The sequence below is a fragment of the Pseudophryne corroboree genome, chromosome 6, assembly GCF_028390025.1.
Source record: "Pseudophryne corroboree isolate aPseCor3 chromosome 6, aPseCor3.hap2, whole genome shotgun sequence".
Taxonomy (NCBI): domain Eukaryota; kingdom Metazoa; phylum Chordata; class Amphibia; order Anura; family Myobatrachidae; genus Pseudophryne; species Pseudophryne corroboree.
Genome location: NC_086449.1, coordinates 299,164,494 through 299,183,856, shown reverse-complemented (window position 1 = coordinate 299,183,856; position 19,363 = coordinate 299,164,494). Strand labels below are relative to the sequence as shown.

The 19,363-nt window shown below is 44.1% G+C and overlaps 1 protein-coding gene across 1 annotated transcript in view; it reads right to left on the bottom strand.

Moving 5' to 3' along the window:
• Positions 1-19,363, bottom strand: part of LIPC (lipase C, hepatic type) — a 305,507-nt gene that overhangs the window by 104,293 nt on the left and 181,851 nt on the right. Inside the window, exons 4-5 of the mRNA XM_063926172.1 lie at positions 11,051-11,241; positions 7,706-7,885 (exon numbers count right to left, since the gene is read on the bottom strand). Of these exons, the coding sequence (XP_063782242.1) occupies positions 7,706-7,885; positions 11,051-11,241 (371 nt within the window). The remainder of the gene's footprint in view (positions 1-7,705; positions 7,886-11,050; positions 11,242-19,363) is intronic.

The following is a 19,363-nucleotide window of genomic DNA, read 5'->3' as shown; positions in this document are numbered from 1 at the left end:
AAGCCAGTTAACCTAACAATATATTTTTGTACTGTGGGGGGAAGCAGGAGCATCTGGAGGAAACCAATGCAAACACAGGAAAAACATAGAAACTCGGCACAGGAAGAGTCTTGTATGGGATTTAGATTTAATTATCATTAAAATTATGGGTTCAGTTAAAACATGAGGGGAATTTATGTAGCCTCAAACTTCTAATGGAATTGTTACACGGGTTTTGCCAGACACAAAAATGCAAATTTGAATGCATTCTATGTATTTTTATACATTCTATTTATTTCTGCTGCGGGGTACACTGGGTTCCACAGGGAATAACATCGGGGTGTAGAGTAGGATCTTGATCTGAGGCACCAACAGACTAAAAGCTTTGACTGTTCCCAGAATGCATAGCGCTGCCTCCTCTATAACCCTGCAACCGTGCACAGGAGCTCAGTTTTTGTTAACCAGTCCAATGCAGTAGCAGGTAAAAGATACGACAACCGTTAGTAGCCACATACACCACATTCTCACGACAGGAGAAGGTGTCAGCGGCTAATGCCATACCAACCCAAAGAAGCGTCAGGGTGGGTGCCCTGTGGAACCCAGTGTATCTCGCAGAAAGAGATTTAACAACGGTAAGTTCTTACCATAAATCTCATTTTCTGCTGCGGGGTACACTGGGTTCCACAGGGAATAACATCGGGGATGTCCTAAAGCAGTTCCTCATGGGAAGGGATGCACTGTAGTGGGCACAAGAACCCTGCGTCCAAAGGAAGCATCCTGGGAGGCGTACGTATCAAAGGCATAGAACCTTATGAACATGTTCACTGAGGACCATGTAGCCGCCTTGCACAATTGTTCAAGGGTTGCACCACGGCGGGCCGCCCAAGAAGGTCCAACAGACCGAGTAGAATGGGCCTTGATAGTCGCAGGAACTGGACGACCAGCCTGTACATATGTATGTGCAATCACCATTCTAATCCATGTGGCCAGGGTCTGCTTGTGAGCAGGCCAGCCACGTTTGTGAAAACCAAACAGTACAAAGAGAGAATCAGACTTCCGAATGGAGGCAGCTCACATAGATACAGAGAGCCCGTACCACATCCAAAGACCGCTCTTTGGAAGACAATTCAGGACAGGCAAAGGCCGGAACCACAATCTCCTGATTAAGGTGAAAAGAAGACACCACCTTAGGCAAGGTACCCGGGACGTGTTCTAAGAACCGCCTGGTCACGGTAAAAAATCAGATAGGGGGACCTACAAGACAAGGCACCCAAATCCGACACCTGTCTAGCAGAGGCAATAGCCAGCAGAAACAATACCTTAAGAGAAAGCCACTTAAGTTCTGCAGATTTAAGAGGCTCAAATGGAGACCCTTGCAACGCCTCCAGAACCACTGACAGGTCCCAAGGAGCCACAGGTGGGACTTAAGGAGGTTGAATCCGCAACACACCCTGAGTGAATGTATGAACATCAGGTAAAGTCACAATTTTCCTCTGAAACCAAACCGACAAGGCAGAAATATGAACCTTGATGGAAGCCAGACGAAGGCCCAAGTCCAGGCCCTGTTGCAGATAGGCCAAAAGTTTGGCCGTACTAAACTTGTAAGTGTCATGATTGTTAGTGGCGCATCAAGCAAAGTAAGAATTTCAGACTCTAAGATAAATCCGAGGTGAAGCCGGTTTCTGGGCCTTCAACATGGTTTGAATACCTCAGAAAATCCTTTGGCCCTCAGAACGGCATCTTCAAGCCAACCAGTCTAAATCCTGATATACACAGGGGCCCTGAACAAGGAGATCTGGGCGCTGCAGAAGTAGAAGGGGACGCTCTATCAAGAGACCCTGAATGTCTGAGAACCAATGCCATCTGGGCCACGCGGGAACGATCAAAAGTAGGATTCCTCCTTCTTGTTTGAACTTCCTTATTGCTCTGGGCAGGAGTAACACCGGAGGGAACACGTATGGCAGCTGAAAGTTCCATGGAATTGCCAGTGCATCCACGAATGCTGCTTGAGGATCCCTTGTCCTTGCTCTGAAAACTGGAACCTTGTGATTGTGTCGAGACACCATCAGGTCCACATCTGGGAGGCCCCACTTGTCCACGAGAAGTTGAAATACTTCTGGGTGGAGGCTCCACTCTCTGGCGTGTACGTCTTGGCGACTGAGGAAGTCCGCTTCCCAGTTTAGGACCCTCGGAATGAACACTGCCGATATGGCTGGCAGATGGCGTTCTGCCCACTGAAAAATCCGTGCTTCCCTCATTGCCATGCGGCTTCGAGTGCCGCCTTGATGATTTATGTACGTCTCCAATAAGTCAGGAACATCCACCTGTGAAACAGATTCCCCATCAGAAGTATCTGGATCAGTGTCTGTGGGGTCAGTATATACGCCATCCTCATCAGACGAGGTGTCTGGGACGTGGGTGGATTGTGAGGATGTAATGGCCCGCTTAGAGGACCCCTTGGTCTTAGGCGAGTGAGGGTTAGATTTCTGTTTAGTCAGTGATTGGTTCAACTGCTGTAACTGAGTGGATAGTTGATCTGCCCATGGCGGATTAACCGCAGGGACCATAAGCGGTTGTACCGGCACAGGAGCTCCCATAGGGGGTGTAAGTTTAGTTACCAGCGTACTTAATAACGTGGAGAAAGTAGCCCAAGGTTGTGTCATTTTGGACCCCCGTTGCTACGGTCCCAATGGGGGGTAAGGAACCCCCAGAACCTGAACCCAATCCTGCTATGTTTTCCTCTAACGTGTCTGCAGCGTCACAACCACGCAATGTGGGATCAGCCACAGCTCCATCGCCTCTTGTAGCTGACATATCTGAAAGCTCAATTCAAGGCAACCCAGTACAATATCAGCAGCTCAATACCTGACAAGAACCCCCTGTGCAGTGTATCAGCACAAACAGAGAATTCAAGAGGTATATGGTGACTAAAAATCACAGAGAAAAATACACAATAAGCATATACTGTGAAACACCTATATTAAATGATAACCCTGACGCACTTAGCCCCCTCAGGTTACAGAATATAGGGATAGCAATCTGAGTGAAATACACAAAATGGAGGTCACGCAGCAGCTATATGCACACTCACATAGTCACATTGTACAATGCAGAAATTATGACATGCAATAAAACTGCACTGGACTAGCAATACAAAGTAATACTAAGTATAGCTATACACTCAATAGATATATCAATGCACAGTAAAGACTGGATGTATATCAGAGGGTACTTGTACTATATAACCCTGACTAAGGGGGTCATTCCAAGTTGATCGCTCGCTGCTGATTTTTGCAGCGCAGGGATCAGGTGAAAAAATGACATTTCTGCGCATGCGTATGCCCCGCATTGCACACGTGCGACGTAAGGGTACAAAGCCCTTTGTGGTTGTGCTCAGGTTCTAGCGAAGTTTTTCTTCGCACTGGCGGCCGCTAGAAGATTGACAGAAAGGGGGCGTAACTGGGTGTCAACTGACCGTTTTCAGGGAGTGTTTGCAAAAACGCAGGCATGTCTGAAAAAACGCAGGCATGGCTGGGCGTTCGCTGTGCGGGTGTATAATGTCAAATCAGGACACGAATAGGCTGAAGTGATCGCAAGCGCTGAGTAGGTTCAGAGCTACTCAGAAACTGCACAAACTGTTTTTGCAGAGCACAGCTGCACATGCGTTCGCACTTCTGCTAAGCTAAAATACACTCCCCAGTGGGCGGCGGCATAGCGTTTGCATGGCTGCTAAAACTAGCAAGCGATCAACTCGGAATGACCCCCTAAATGCACTGTTTCTTAACTAACACTGTCAGCAGACATGTAGAATACTTAAGTGTCCTGTATAATGCACAGCGCTGACATGCAGGCGGCTTTACAGAGGAGGATTTGCCCAAACAGTCCCAGGATCAGCTCAGCTTGCTAGAAATGGCACCCAAACGCTGACAGGGAGTGAGGGAGAAAGAGAGATGCAACTCCAGGGTGGGAACATTTACTCTAAATGGCGTCCTTGGGCTGGGGGAGGGGCTACAGGTCAAAGCCTTATCCCCTTGCTGGACTTCACCACCGGGTACTGCGGGCCATGTAGAAAACAGTTTTTAGTAAAACCAACCAGTGCCCTTGCCCTGGTGATCTAGTGGGGTCCCTATACTACCACAGTGTTCACGCCAGCGCGCGGCCCGCCTCCCACCGGCCGCGCCGGATCACGGTTTCCAGCGGGTCCCGCCTGGGGGACCCTCTTACCTCCTCCCTGAGTGCGGCCACGCAGGGCTGTTTCTAGCCAATTTGGCTCCCAGTGCGAGATTTAAAAATGCGCCCCCTCATGACATAAAAAAATGTGCCCCCCCCCCCACACACACCTAGATAATAAAAAAAACTTGTGCGCGCACCCGGCAAGGGGGCATGGCCTCATCTAAATGGGTGTGGCCTCATTTAAATGGGCATGGCCTCGTCTGAAAACACTACCTCACAATCCAGTTTTTGACCCTGTTCCAACAGATCACGACCACCACAGGAAAAAAAAATTCTACCATATTAAGCCCCACACAGTAATGCCCCTGCACCATATTATGCCACACACCGCAATGCCCTTGATACATTAAATCCCCACACTACGGCAGGCAAAAGTCCCCATTTCACACATTACGGCAAGTGTCTCCATTTTACACATTGAGAGAGAGAGAGAGAGAGAGAGAATACTTACAGAGGCGATTACCACTCTTCGGCCCGCCTCACCAGTCGCTCCTCGCGCCGGCCTTTCCCTCTTCCTAACTTGGATCCCCCTCTGTACTCCGCTCGGGAGGGGGGAGTTTCGCGGAGTGACGGGGTTGCGTCGTGACGTAACGATGCAACCGCGTCATTCAGTGAAACTCCGCCCCCCGAGCGGGTTACTCGGGGAGAAATAGGAGGGGGAAGCAGGGAGCCACAGTTAGTGACACGGCGGGCGCCCTGTGCGGTTGCACTGCTCGCCTGCCCCAAGAAACAGCCCTGCAGCCACGCGATCCTGGAGAGCTGCGGCGGGGTGTGTGACTGACCAAAGCAAACCGGAGCCTCCGCTGTAAGTACCCGGCAACCGGGGTGCGGGAGTATACAGCGCCGCTGGGGGTGGTGATGGAGCCCTTGAAGTCTTCAAGTTTCACTTAAGAAAGCTCTTCTGAGGGCTGCTGGAGCAGCCCACCTGTTGTATGCCTGCACTGCATGGCACCAACTACAAAACTGAGTTCCTGTGCACGGAGGCGGGGTTATAGAGTAGGCAGCGCTATGCATTCTGGGAATAGTCAAAGCTTTTAGCCTGTTGGTGCCTCGGTTCAAGATCCTACTCTACACCCCGATGTTATTCCCTGTGGAACCCAGTGTACCCTGCAGCAGAAATAAATAGAATGTATAAAAATACATAGAATGCATTCAAATTTGCATTTTTGTGTCTGGCAAAACCCATGTAACAATTCCATTAGAAGTTTGAGGCTACATAAATTCCCATCATCTTTTAACTGAACCCATCATTTTAATGATAATTAAATCTAAATCCCATACAAGACTCTTCCTGTGCCGAGTTTCTATGTTTTTCCTGTGTTTGCATTGGTTCCTCCAGATGCTCCTGCTTCCCCCCACAGTACAAAAATATATTGTTAGGTTAACTGGCTTCTGATAAAAAAATAACCCTAGTACATATGTGTGTACATGTGGCAGGGAATATAGATTGTAAGCTCTACTGGGTCAGGGACTGATGTGAATAGCCAAATATTCTCTGTAATGCACTGCATAATATGTGTGCACTCTATAAATAACTGTTAAGATGCAATATTTATTTATTTATTACTCCCATAGGTCCATTTTGGTTTAAAGAAGAGACCCCTCTTGATCGACTTGAAGGGCCCAATTGAATAGCACATGCGTAGGCTATTACTTGAGACCCAAAATGTTTCAATATGTTACCCTCGTGAAAATCTACACTTGGAAGCTCATCTTAGCCGCCTCCTCATTGCACAGTAAAGCACAGTTTTCTTGTGATTCATGATTTTCAGACCTAGTTATGGTCTATTTGCTAGCACCTTGAAGAATGGTGAACAATTTTCTCTATTTTGTAAAACACAAATCATGCATACAGATTTTACAAAAAGTTTTATCCTTTTTTACAGCGCCTTTGGATCAGCAGGACTTGGATTGAGACGTGAGGAGTACATTACCCGCTTGCATGCCTGAGGCTGTTGCCAGAACAGCACGCTGAGATATTCCGCATCTTCTCAGTGACAGCGCACAGCCTCACCTAACAGCGGGTACGATCCTCCCCATCTGTTATTATGTTTTAACAGGACTTGTTACATTTTAACATATTTGTTACCATTTGTATATATTAAAACATCCCTGCTGGGAACTTTTCCATTTCATATCTCCATGGTGTTTATACCACCGCCGAAGTGCTAAGTCAGGTACTGACAGCAGGAGCTTTATTGAAGAAACCAGGGACGTTAAAAAGATACCTTTTGATGAACGTTTCAAAGGGTTAAAAAGTAAGTGTCAGTCTATAAGGAAAGAGAGACACTTTTTGGGAACCTCCTGAAACAATCCCTAATGCGGTGTTGGTAATTTGTCTTTTAATACTTGAATATTCCATTTCTATTATTGGGATCAGCGCTGGGAGCCTGACCTCACTTGTTTGTATGTGCATACAGATTTGTCCAGTCTTATACAGCCCGCAAATTATTTATCAATATTATTTTTAGTAAAATTATGTAAAAAAGGGTGTTTTCACATACTTTTCACATTATTTTATTATCACCTAAATGTACAAAAGGGCAATTGGAGGAGAATTCACTAAATTCTCCTCCAAGCCCTTAATATTGATTTTTTTTTCAGTATCCAGATCGCATTTCCCATACTTGTAAATACAATCTGCTTCAGATTTACTACAATCCAATTTTGAAAAAAACTAAAGGAAGCCCTGTTAGGATAATGCTGTCTTCAAATGACGTTATTAGGGCTTCCCTCTGATTCCCCTCCTCCTGCACAGCCTTCTCTACCTGCTGGCACAGACCTGGCTCCTGTGATCAGCCATGTGTGTTTGATAGACACACAGGCTGATCACTATGTAAAAAAAAGAAGAAGAAAAAGTACTACTTACCTGCACCTAGGGACCGGTGTTCGGTGAGCTCTGGTCATCTGTTCCTGTGCTGCTGCTGTGACCCCGGTCATCTGATCGTTAAAGTGAAATGAGATGCTGAAAGTGCTGGCATCTCTTTTCACTTTACTGATCACAGGGGTCACTACAGAGATCACCGGAACTCACCGGGCAGTTCACCAAGCACCATTTCTGGGTGCAGGTAAGTGTAAGCTGTGTGGTGGGGATGCACTGGTTGGGCAGTGGGGGAAGGGTTACGGTAGCCGGTGGCAGATTGGTTACACTCTCATGGTATTTTTCATTAAAAAAAAAGAGGGTTTGCTGGGACAGTGCTTTCTCCCAAGCTCTGTCTCTGCGTGCCATAATTAATATATATCCATGCTATGTATTCAATTATCGCAATGCAAATTTGGGTGAATTTATCACATCCCATCTGCATCTGAGATGCGGATTGTCATAAATATGCCCCATAGTCCTGGTCACATTCCCAAAAAACTAACACCGTAAGTAAACATAAAAGGGAGCTCAGAGCAGCTGTTCAACTTTCTTTTCCAGTTGTAAATAAACTATTAGATTTATTTGTGAATTTGCAATGCTGAAAATTTTCCCAGACTATGTTCAGGTTACCTCAAGCCATTCCAGAAATTCGGCTATCTGTAGACCGATAAGTCGAGCATTTTGGACTGCAACTGGGTAAAGTGAATGGGCGGAGATTACCCAATCAACAATGATAACATTAATTTGCTTATTACTGGATTTAAAAGCAGATGCCATCTTCTGGGCCCAAGGTTCCATAGTTCCATCAAGCTAAAATCAAGCATAAGAAAACAGTCAGAGTAAATAAAATATTCAGTTGTATAGATTTCAATATGGACTATAAAATGAAGAACTTGTTGTGCCATGACTAAATATAAGTGTATAGTATTATTTTTTTTGAGTCTTATATAATGATACACTGTGTAAATGGTACATTTGTGGTTTGCTAAATATATGTCATATAGTGAAAGCCATTGAAATAGCCTTTAAAAACATTATGAAAAAAAAAAATTGAAGGGAGATTTATTAAAGCTTGTAGAGAGAAAAAGAGGAGAGGGATAAACTATCAACCAATGAGCTCCTAACTGTCATATTTCACAAACTCTGCAAAATGCCAGCAGCTGATTGGCTAGTACTTTATCTCTCTCCAAGCTATGTTAAGTCTCCCCCATTGTTTGTAATGTTAGTTTAATATTATGCGGGCCATACATCTGAGTCACGATCAAAAACACTGAACAGTAGATATTGATGATCGGCAATCCATTGTGGAATCTACTGAATACAGCATGTTGGATTTTGGATTTCCCCGATCCTGTGACCAAACCATCAGCAGAACTGGGAATTGCTCTGTTACCAGCCTGATTTATGAATGTCCCAATTAGTTAAACAAAAGAGTAACTCAATAACTGTTATATCTCTTTTCAGAGCAACTTATTTCCATAATCAATTTCTCTTTGTAGCTTATTTTATTTACAAAGTATTTTTAAGTACAAATTTGTTCCAAAGAAAAAAAATTGCTTACAAATGTAACCCAAAGTACAACTTGTGGATTGGCTGGAAGACTTAGGGTGGGTACACACTAGAACGGTATCAGGGCGATTTGCCATATTGGAACAACAAATTGTCTAGATCATCTAGCAGGTCACATACAAAAGCTGGTTGGCAGTGCTGCACATCCAATCAGATGATATCATATGCGGGGCTATACAGTGTGATGAAGGATGGAACAAGATAAAGGTGCATTTTATGAGAATAACAATAATAAAGTTAGTAGGCGGTCGTTTCATTCTGTACTCACTAGGATGAGACAGTATCCAGTAAATACTCAACATGCCTATGGTCAACATGGTCAAATGGTTGACAGGTTTAAACATGACAATGACTGACACAGGTTATTGTCAACCCAAGTTTTTTTGCATTTTTGTCAACTTTGTCATACTGCCACGTGGACTATGATTGGGAATGGTAATCTGTGCTGAGCGCAGTGGTAGCGGAGCGAGGCACCCTGCCCGAAGCATTGAAAGTGGAGTGATACACTAATTGGGCTTTCATGTGCTAAAATCTACAAATTGACACCCAAAAATATTGTGTCGACTTTTTCATGTGTCAACCATTTATATGTCGACATTTTGCTTGTGTTGACCTTTTGCCAATGTTGACCTTGTGCACGTCGACCATTTGGTGTTGACCTAGACCAGTGGTAGCCAACCCTGGTCCTCGAGAACTACCAACAGTTCACGTTTTACATGTCTCCCAACAGATATACAAGTGAAGTAATTAGCTCCAACTGTGGCTCTTTTAAAATGTGTCAGTGAGTAATGACTGCACCTGTGCACCTGCTTGGTGAGCTGGAAAACATGAACTGTTGGTAGCTCTCGAAGACCAGGGTTGGCTACCACTGACCTAGACACTGTCGACCTTTTCACTGCCGCTACTATACCATAACCATATGAGAGAGGGGGGGGAGAGCTCTAATAGAGGGCTTGGCAATCATGACTGCTCTCCTCCTGTACAGCGTATTCCTGGTTTGTCCATGATTCTATCTCTCCCTGTTTGCTCCATCATCACTGTTACAGTAACTGAGAGGGTTTCGGTAACTGCCAAGCTGACAACTGTAGACTACACTTGAACTGATTTATTAACTGTGTTTTATTCAGCTTCTGTGGCTTAGAGCAACATGTAGTCAGTGGAGTGTAATACCGCTTAAAGAAAATTGTATAGCTTGCCTTTCAGTATACTGATTAATGAATAGGTAGGTTGGACAGCAGGGGCAGACACAAAATAGAGGGGAAAGAGGGGTAACAAATGCAAATCAAAGCAAAAAAACAAAAAACAAAACCATGCTTGACACAATAAGCCTTACAAGATGATAGATTCTGTGCAATCGTTACACATATAGAATACTGTATACTGGAGATTACTTTCAGTATATGTATGATTGTATTGAATAACATAGAATGTGATATTTTTATTTTATTAATATTTTCTTGCTCCACTGTTCTTAAATATTGCAGTTAGTTTCCCCTTACCTGGTTAAGTACTTGAAATAAAAAATTACAAAATAATAAAGAATATTGAACTTCATGAGGTTTGAGTCTGACCATTCATGTGCTACTCCAGTTACAATACATAGACATTGCTTGCAGCAGTGCAGAAAATGTATGATATAAATTCTTACTTACTGCAGGTCTTACTTATGATAGTAAGTACATTTTTCTTTCTGGTCAAGCAGGCTATGATTGGAGACATAGTGGATGATGCAGAGTTGTAACAAAAAGAACTACGCACATCTCAAGATGAATATGCCTCCATATCTGAAGTTTTATGACAAGCTATAATCATCATCATTATTATCATCATCATCATCATCATCATCATCATCATCATCATCATCACCAGTGTGTACTTGCATATGCCATGTAGCATATCCAGGAATCTCATAATCTGAAATACTCTGGACTGCTGTAAACTTTCTAATGCTCTGACTAGCTGTCTTAGGCTGGGCACACATTAGACGTTTTTTTAAATGATTTGGATCAGAGCGTCAAATTGTTCAAATCGTCCAGTGTGTACCCACTATGTCGCTGATGATGCACACCCCACAGGTCGTCAGCAACATTGCCCGTCAGACCTGCATGCAGCTCAATCTGGTGACATCATACTGCCGACTGCAGCATTACTTGCCCCTCACTCCGTCACTTCTGGCATCGGCAAGTGTGCATGCACTTGCCGATGCTGGCATACCCTGCTGGGTTGCATCGCCACCAATGTCATGCTGGGTACACATCGTCTAATATGTATCCAGCTTTAGCCCTACCCACTTATCTCCTACTTGTACTTGTGTTTTTATTTTGAAGGCTGACAGAAATATAATAGTCAAATGGGCCTAATAAACAATATGTTCACTATAATATAAACAAAGCATGAAATACATACCGACCATCCATGAACTATTATCACTAGAGGAAGCGTAGCATTAAAAGCACATTTTGCTAGAGTTTCTGGATGTAGTGTCACAATTGGACAAAAAATATTGTCTCTTCCCTCATTGTATAACATAAATTTAGTCTCGGTGGTGTTTGGAGACATTAAATTTTTTATTGCTGTGCGAAGTTCCTCTTTGTAGCCTGCAAAATAATAATAATAATAATAATAATACAAGTGTGCGTAAATTAAAGTACAAAATATATTTCAAAATGTCCCACTTGCCAGATATGACTATACATTATTTGAACCTACATCACATTTCGGGCCTGATTTATTGGGCGACAATTTTTAACTGAATGAAGTTAAATGATTTTTCTAGGGCTTTTAAAACAACAATTTTATCAAAGGCAAAACCCAGCATGCTGAGTTGGAAATATAAAAACCCATGGCATATTGTTCATTTTGGAAATTTGGGGGTAACTCTGCACTGGTAGAGAAAGAACCAGCATTCATGAGATGGTGTGACTAAACTGTCCCTATTTTCACTGCTGGTGGTGTACCAAAATGTCAATATATATCTTACAGTACAACAAAAGAGAAGAGAGAAGACTTTTTTGTTTGGCGCACTCTTTAGAAAAAATGGGGTATATAATAAACAAGTGTGTCTGTGATATTATGGAGATATAAAAATTACCTTTTAATTATTTGGTTAAAATATAGTCCCCTAATGAAGAAGAAAAAAGCTTAGAAAATTAACTGATGAATATCAGTATAGATATGGTTACATGGCAGGGATAGCAGGAATGTAACCATAGCTATATATATATATATATATATATATATATAGCATCGGCAGAAAGCTGAGAGGGAGCAGCACTGTCTCCCTCGCATATTCATGCCAAATAAACCATGTGTCCACAGGAGAAGATGCATAGGATGTATAAGGGGTATAGGCAGTCTCCATCACAAAAGCATGTTGCATTTTCAATATACTGTAATTTCATGGGAGGTGAGGAATCTTTTCTAAAATTGATTATTAGATGGCATGTTGATGACCAGCTGGCAACATGTTTGGCTTTCAAGTATAACAATTGTATTTCTATTTTCCCTTAAAAAAGTGATGCAATGTTTCTAGTTCTACATATTTAGGTAGACAATGGGGCTGAGAGTGTAGGGGATCATGTACACTTCCACATTGTGCTGGCCACTCTTACTGTTCTGATCACAGCTCCTCATCTTCTCTCAGTAGGCACTTAATCATTTTTAGCTCCAGGCCCATGTGCCCCTTATCTATCCCTGGGTGAGCTTGAGGTCTGGGATTAATTTAGCCAGAGCAGGAGAGCAGGTATAGATAAGTAGTGGGTAATGGAGGTAGTGACAAACTACAGTTTCCCATACTTTCAATATTTGTAGTCTGGAAGAGGTGGCTTGAGAAGTGAGCAGTTGTATATGCTTAGTGGACCATGGGGCTAATTCAGGTTGGATAGCAGATTCTGCTAATCAGCAGAATTTGCTATCCTTTGTATTGCATGCTGTGGGCCGCCCATTGCAGGGCAAGGCCGCCCAGCATGCTGACCGGAGCCTCCCCCAGTTGAACAATCAGAAATTGCGGTGCTCGCATCTTTTCAGCAAAAATTCCAGTTGGATCGCACACTGTGATCCAACCTGAATTAGCCCCCATATCAGATCTGCCAAGATGTATTCTGATAGGAGTACACTTTCCAGGTTGACCCAAGGATTATGCTGTGGAGGCAAAGACCAATTACACAGTTGAGCCAGTATGCAAGTTTCCTGGTGTTTAACAAAGTTCTGAACATTCATGTTGGCCTGCAAAAAATGCTGACTTTTTTTAAAATCAACATTAATAAACATATGAGCAGCCTACCCCTTCTAAAACTGAGTAGCAATTATTTATGTTTTACAAATTAGTGTTATATCTGAGTGTACATGAGGCCTACTGTGGTGGGCCTAGGTGTCAAAACATGCTTTGCCTCCATTTTGGTCTTTTTTTTTCAAGTTTGCAGCTCCTCTTCCTAGGATAAGCCTGAGACACTGCAACATTGCGATGCCTCTATATATCGCTACCCGGCAACAGCTGTTTAGTTACATGCCCCCATGTTCTGGCTCTAACCTATCCTAAAGCAAACCTTCCATCTGACTGAAAATGTATTTTACCAAGCTTATTTAATCATACACATAAATTTCCACAAAGGAGTAAAAGGAATCAGGAGTCCCACACAATGCCGATGTTCACGTAAATTGGGGATGCACATGTGCAAAAATCCCTAAAAACTTGTCCAGTGCCCTCTATGGTGTTCACACAGTCGCAGTACTGATTGAGAGAGACGTTGTAGTGTATTAGTAATGTATTGGCCATTCCTGTGCGGTGACTGAAAGGTGTGTCATCAGATGCACAGAATTGTACTGTTATGGGCATGCTAGACACTTAATCTCCCACATTGGAAACAATACTAATGGAAAATCTGCCACTAACTTGGGGCTGGTGCAAATTTTGATGGCGCGTCCAATGGCTGCACTAAAGACATACTCAGTGGGATGGAGGTGACAGCAGTGGGCATTCACTCTTACAAACTTCTATGCCAATTTGGCTCCACAGGCAACTAAAATCAAATCAGTGCTGTAGCAGGGCACTGATGCACTTTGGACAGGTTTATTGAGGCAACAGCATCAGACAGAAATAGTGAAATGCACATGGTAGGCATTCTAAATAAAAATGAAACTAGTTATAAGAACACAGTGCTATATCCATACAGTACCTCCCAACCGTCCCGATTCTAGCAGGACAGTCCCATTTTTCGGACATTTTCCCTCTGTTCCACCCTCTGGCCACAGTGTCCGGAGTGTGGGGGGTAGGTTGGGGAGCATTGGATCACCACTGCACTGCACAGCAAAGCAGCAGGTGATCACTGATTAGATGCCATGTGCACCTAAGAGTACAGGAAAGTGAGCCTGCAGGTAGCCCAGCAGCTCAGGGAGTGCTGGCCATGCCTCCAAAGTGATTAAAAAGGGGGGATGCCCCCTTCAGCAGAGCGAGACCATGCTACCGACAGCTGTGGCCACGCCTCCTTTTTGGGCACGTATGCATTTGGCGGGCACATGGTCCCTATATACTGGGTCAGAATGTTGGGAGGTATGCTGTGAACCAACAGTGACTTCCTACTACAGGTTGAGTATCCCATATCCAAATATTCCGAAATACGGAATATTCCGAAACACTGACTTTTTTGAGTGAGAGTGAGATAGTGAAACCTTTGTTTTTTGATTACTCAATGTACACAAACTTTGTTTAATACACAAAGTTATTAAAAATATTGTATTAAATGACCTTCAGGCTGTGTGTATAAGGTGTATATGAAACATAAATGAATTGTGTGAATGTACACACACTTTGTTTAATGTACAAAGTTATAAAAAATATTGGCTAAAATGACCCTCAGGCTGTGTGTGTATAAGGTGTATATGAAACATAAATGCATTCTGTGCTTAGATTTAGGCCCCATCACCATGATATCTCATTATAGTATGCAATTATTCCAAAATACGTAAAAATCCAATATCCAAAATACCTCTGGTCCCAAGCATTTTGGATAAGGGATACTCAACCTGTATCACATTACACTCCCTGCTACTTGAGTTAGCTGCATTAGTCACTTAACCAATGTGTGTACTCCTCCCACTGTTGCGACTACTTGTGTCTGCTCTGCCTACAAGTACCCAGTTGTTAGTTATCCCTACCTAACATTACTGTGACACCATTGCATGTTACATTGGCCTTTCCAACCACGGATGTGCCTAGGGCTAATATGCTGACCTTGCCTATTTTTGTGTTGAATCCACCTACAGTTTATTTAGTTTTGCCTACATTAGGTCACTTTCAGAATTTTGCCAGGGCCAATTTAAGTTTACAACCTACCCCTGTTTAGATACAATCCTCCACTTCTGCTCTTGTGTCACCATACTGCAGGATATGATTTTTTAATTTAATTGAATTCAAAATTCATGAAATGCAACCATGATGGTCAAATAAATTTGGTTGGGTTACATCTGTGAACATTAACATCAATCCAAGGGGTGGCATGTATAACAATATAGAGCAACTGCAATATTTAATGGGAATTCTGCTCATCTCCACTAGAACCTTTATGTTATTGTATATATAAATCGATGCTTCATACATCAAGTTTTAAATAAATTGTTTCCATATTTTAAGTTTAGTTCTGCTAACTAAAGTTGCTCCAGTTATATCACCTAGAGAAGTACTCTAATTAACCACGGCATTCAGTCGAATGGTCAACAGTAACCATGTTGACATTTATTAGGTTGACACTACAACATTATTTAAACTGTCGACAGGCACTATGTCAACATCCTCAAACTGTCTTAGACTACTGAAAAAAACAAAAACACAGGGTTAAAAAACAAGTCATGCTGTAACTGGCCTGGATATAAAGAGTCTTCTAATCAATAGTTAATGAAAATGTTTACTTCCCATTTCTTCCCAGAAAACTGTGAGCTTGATAAGTGCATTCATTATTCATGGAACTTTCCTGGAAAGATATTTCAACTGTCAATCGACTGTTTGCTCTTGTTTAATTCATAATTGCTCCACCCCAACAACAACAAAATAAGGGCACTATAAACTACTTGTATACAATGCAATTGCAAACTAAATATAATGTATACTTGCCAGTCATATTATTATTATTATTATTATTATTATTATTATTAGTTTACACGCAATATATAGATTTTTGGAACACTTGCATTTACAAAATCTACATGAAGAAATTCTTACATAAGGTAAAGTGAATTTGTTGCCTATACAGTCATTTTGTGGGCTGAACCAGTTATTCACAAAGACACAGTCTATCAAGTCACGAGAAATTAAGGCCCTCATTCCGAGTTGATCGCACGTAGCAACTTTTTGCTGCTCGTGCGATCAACTTGACGCCACCTATGGGGGAGTGTATTTTAGCATAGCAGGGCTGCGTTCGCTCGTGCAGCCCTGCTATGCTAAAAAAGTTTCCTGCAATACAAGACCAGGGTCAGACTTACTTACCCTGTGCGACTGGTCCAGCGATGAAGGTCCCGGGATTGACATCAGACATCCGCCCTCCAAACGCCTGGACACGCCTGCATTCGGATCTCCACGCCCGGAAAAACGCTGAGTATCCGCCCCAGAACGTCTCCCCGCTGTCAGTCTTCTTGCGATCGCGCTAGCGATCACTTTCTTCTCTCTTCTGGTCGTTGCCCGGCGACGGCTGACCCTGGGCAACGATGCGTGTGTGCACTGCAGTCGCCACGCATAAACAGTTCCGACCCGTTCGCACAGCAGCGAAGAACCGCTGCATGCGAAAGGGTCGGAATAACCCCCTAAGAACTAGTGAAACCTCTCAGCTTATATCCCAACTCTCCCTATTTTGGTGGGACAGTCCTGAATCACAATCATGAAAATAAGAATTTACTTACCGATAATTCTATTTCTCATAGTCCGTAGTGGATGCTGGGGACTCCGTAAGGACCATGGGGAATAGCGGCTCCGCAGGAGACTGGGCACATCTAAAGAAAGCTTTAGGACTATCTGGTGTGCACTGGCTCCTCCCCCCATGACCCTCCTCCAAGCCTCAGTTAGGATACTGTGCCCGGACGAGCGCACACAATAAGGAAGGATTTTGAATCCCGGGTAAGACTCATACCAGCCACACCAATCACACCGTATAACCTGTGATCTGAACCCAGTTAACAGCATGATAACAGAGGAGCCTCTGAAAGATGGCTCACAACAATAATAACCCGATTTTTGTAACAATAACTATGTACAAGTATTGCAGACAATCCGCACTTGGGATGGGCGCCCAGCATCCACTACGGACTATGAGAAATAGAATTATTGGTAAGTAAATTCTTATTTTCTCTAACGTCCTAAGTGGATGCTGGGGACTCCGTAAGGACCATGGGGATTATACCAAAGCTCCCAAACGGGCGGGAGAGTGCGGATGACTCTGCAGCACCAAATGAGAGAACTCCAGGTCCTCCTCAGCCAGGATATCAATTTTGTAGAATTTTACAAACGTATTTGCTCCTGACCAAGTAGCTGCTCGGCAAAGTTGTAAAGCCGAGACCCCTCGGGCAGCCGCCCAAGATGAGCCCACCTTCCTTGTGGAGTGGGCATTTACAGATTTTTGGCTGTGGCAGGCCTGCCACAGAATGTGCAAGCTGAATTGTACTACAAATCCAACGAGCAATAGTCTGCTTAGAAGCAGGAGCACCCAGCTTGTTGGGTGCACACAGGATAAACAGCGAGTCAGATTTCCTGACTCCAGCCGTCCTGGAAACATATATTTTCAGGGCACTGACAACGTCTAGCAACTTGGAGGCCTCCAAGTCCCTAGTAGCCGCAGGCACCACCAATAGGTTGGTTCAGGTGAGACGCTGAAACCACCTTGGGGAGAAACTGAGGACGAGTCCTCAATTCCGCCCTGTCCGAATGGAAAATCAGATAAGGGCTTTTTCAGGATAAAGCCGCCAATTCTGACACGCGCCTGGCCCAGGCCAGGGCCAACAGCATGACCACTTTCCATGTGAGATATTTTAACTCCACAGATTTAAGTGGTTCAAACCAATGTGACTTTTGGAACCCAAAACTACATTGAGATCCCAAAGTGCCACTGGAGGCACAAAAGGAGGCTGTATATGCAGTACCCCTTTTACAAACGTCTGAACTTCAGGGACTGAAGCTAGTTCTTTTTGGAAGAAAATTGACAGGGCCGAAATTTGAACCTTAATGGACCCCAATTTCAGGCCCATAGACACTCCTGTTTGCAGGAAATGTAGGAATAGACCCAGTTGAATTTCCTCCGTCGGGCCTTACTGGCCTCGCACCACGCAACATATTTTCGCCAATTGCGGTGATAATGTTTTTGCGGTTACATCCTTCCTGGCTTTGATCAGGATAGGGATGACTTCATCCGGAATGCCTTTTTTCCTTCAGGATCCGGCGTTCAACCGCCATGCCGTCAAACGCAGCCGCGGTAAGTCTTGGAACAGACAAGGTCCTTGCTGGAGCAGGTCCCTTCTTAGAGGTAGAGGCCACGGATCCTCCGTGAGCATCTCTTGAAGTTCCGGTTACCAAGTCCTTCTTGGCCCATCCGGAGCCACGAATATAGTGCTTTCTCCTCTCCATCTTATCAATCTCAGTACCTTGGGTATGAGAGGCAGAGGAGGGAACACATACACTGACTGGTACACCCACGGTGTTACCAGAGCGTCTACAACTATTGCCTGAGGGTCTCTTGACCTGGCGCAATACCTGTCGAGTTTTTTAATCATGTGGACGACTTCTGGGTGAAGTCCCCACTCTCCCGGGTGGAGGTCGTGCTGAGGAAGTCTGCTTCCCAGTTGTCCACTCCCGGAATGAATACTGTTGACAGTGCTATCACATGATTTTCCGCCCAGCGAAGAATCCCTGCAGCTTCTGCCATTGCCCTCCTGCTTCTTGTGCCACCCTGTCTGTTTACGTTGGTGACTGCCATGATGTTGTCCGACTGGATCAACACCGGCTGACCTTGAAGCAGAGGTCTTGCTAAGCTTAGAGCATTGTAAATGGCCCTTAGCTTCAGGATATTTATGTGAAGTGATGTATCCAGGCTTGACCCTAAGCCCTGGATATTCCTTCCCTGTGTGACTGCTCCCCAGCCTCGCAGGCTGGCATCCGTGGTCACTAGGACCCAGTCCTGAATGCCGAATCTGCGGCCCTCTAGAAGATGAGCACTCTGCAACCACCACATGATGGATACCCTTGTCCTTGGTGACAGGGTTATCCGCTGATGCATCTGAAAATGCGACCCGGACCATTTGTCCAGTAGGTTCCACTGGAAAGTTCTTGCGTGGAATCTAACGAATGGGATTGCTTCGTAGGAAGCCACCATTTTTACCCAGAACCCTTGTGCATTGATGCACTGAGACTTGGTTCGGTTTTAGGAGGTTCCTGACTAGCTCGGATAACTCCCTGGCTTTCTCTTCCGGGAGAAACACCTTTTTTCTGGACTGTGTCCAGGAACATCCCTAGGAAACAGAAGACACTGCGATTTTGGAATATTGAGAATCCAATCGTGCTGCCGCAACACTACCTGAGATAGTGCTACACCGACTTCCAACTGTTCCGTGGATCTTACCCTTATCAGGGAATCGTCCAAGTAAGGGATAACTAAAATTCCCTTCCTTCGAAGGGATATCATTTCGGCCATTACCTTGGTAAAGACCCGGGGTGCCGTGGACCATCCCTACGGCAGCGTCTGAACT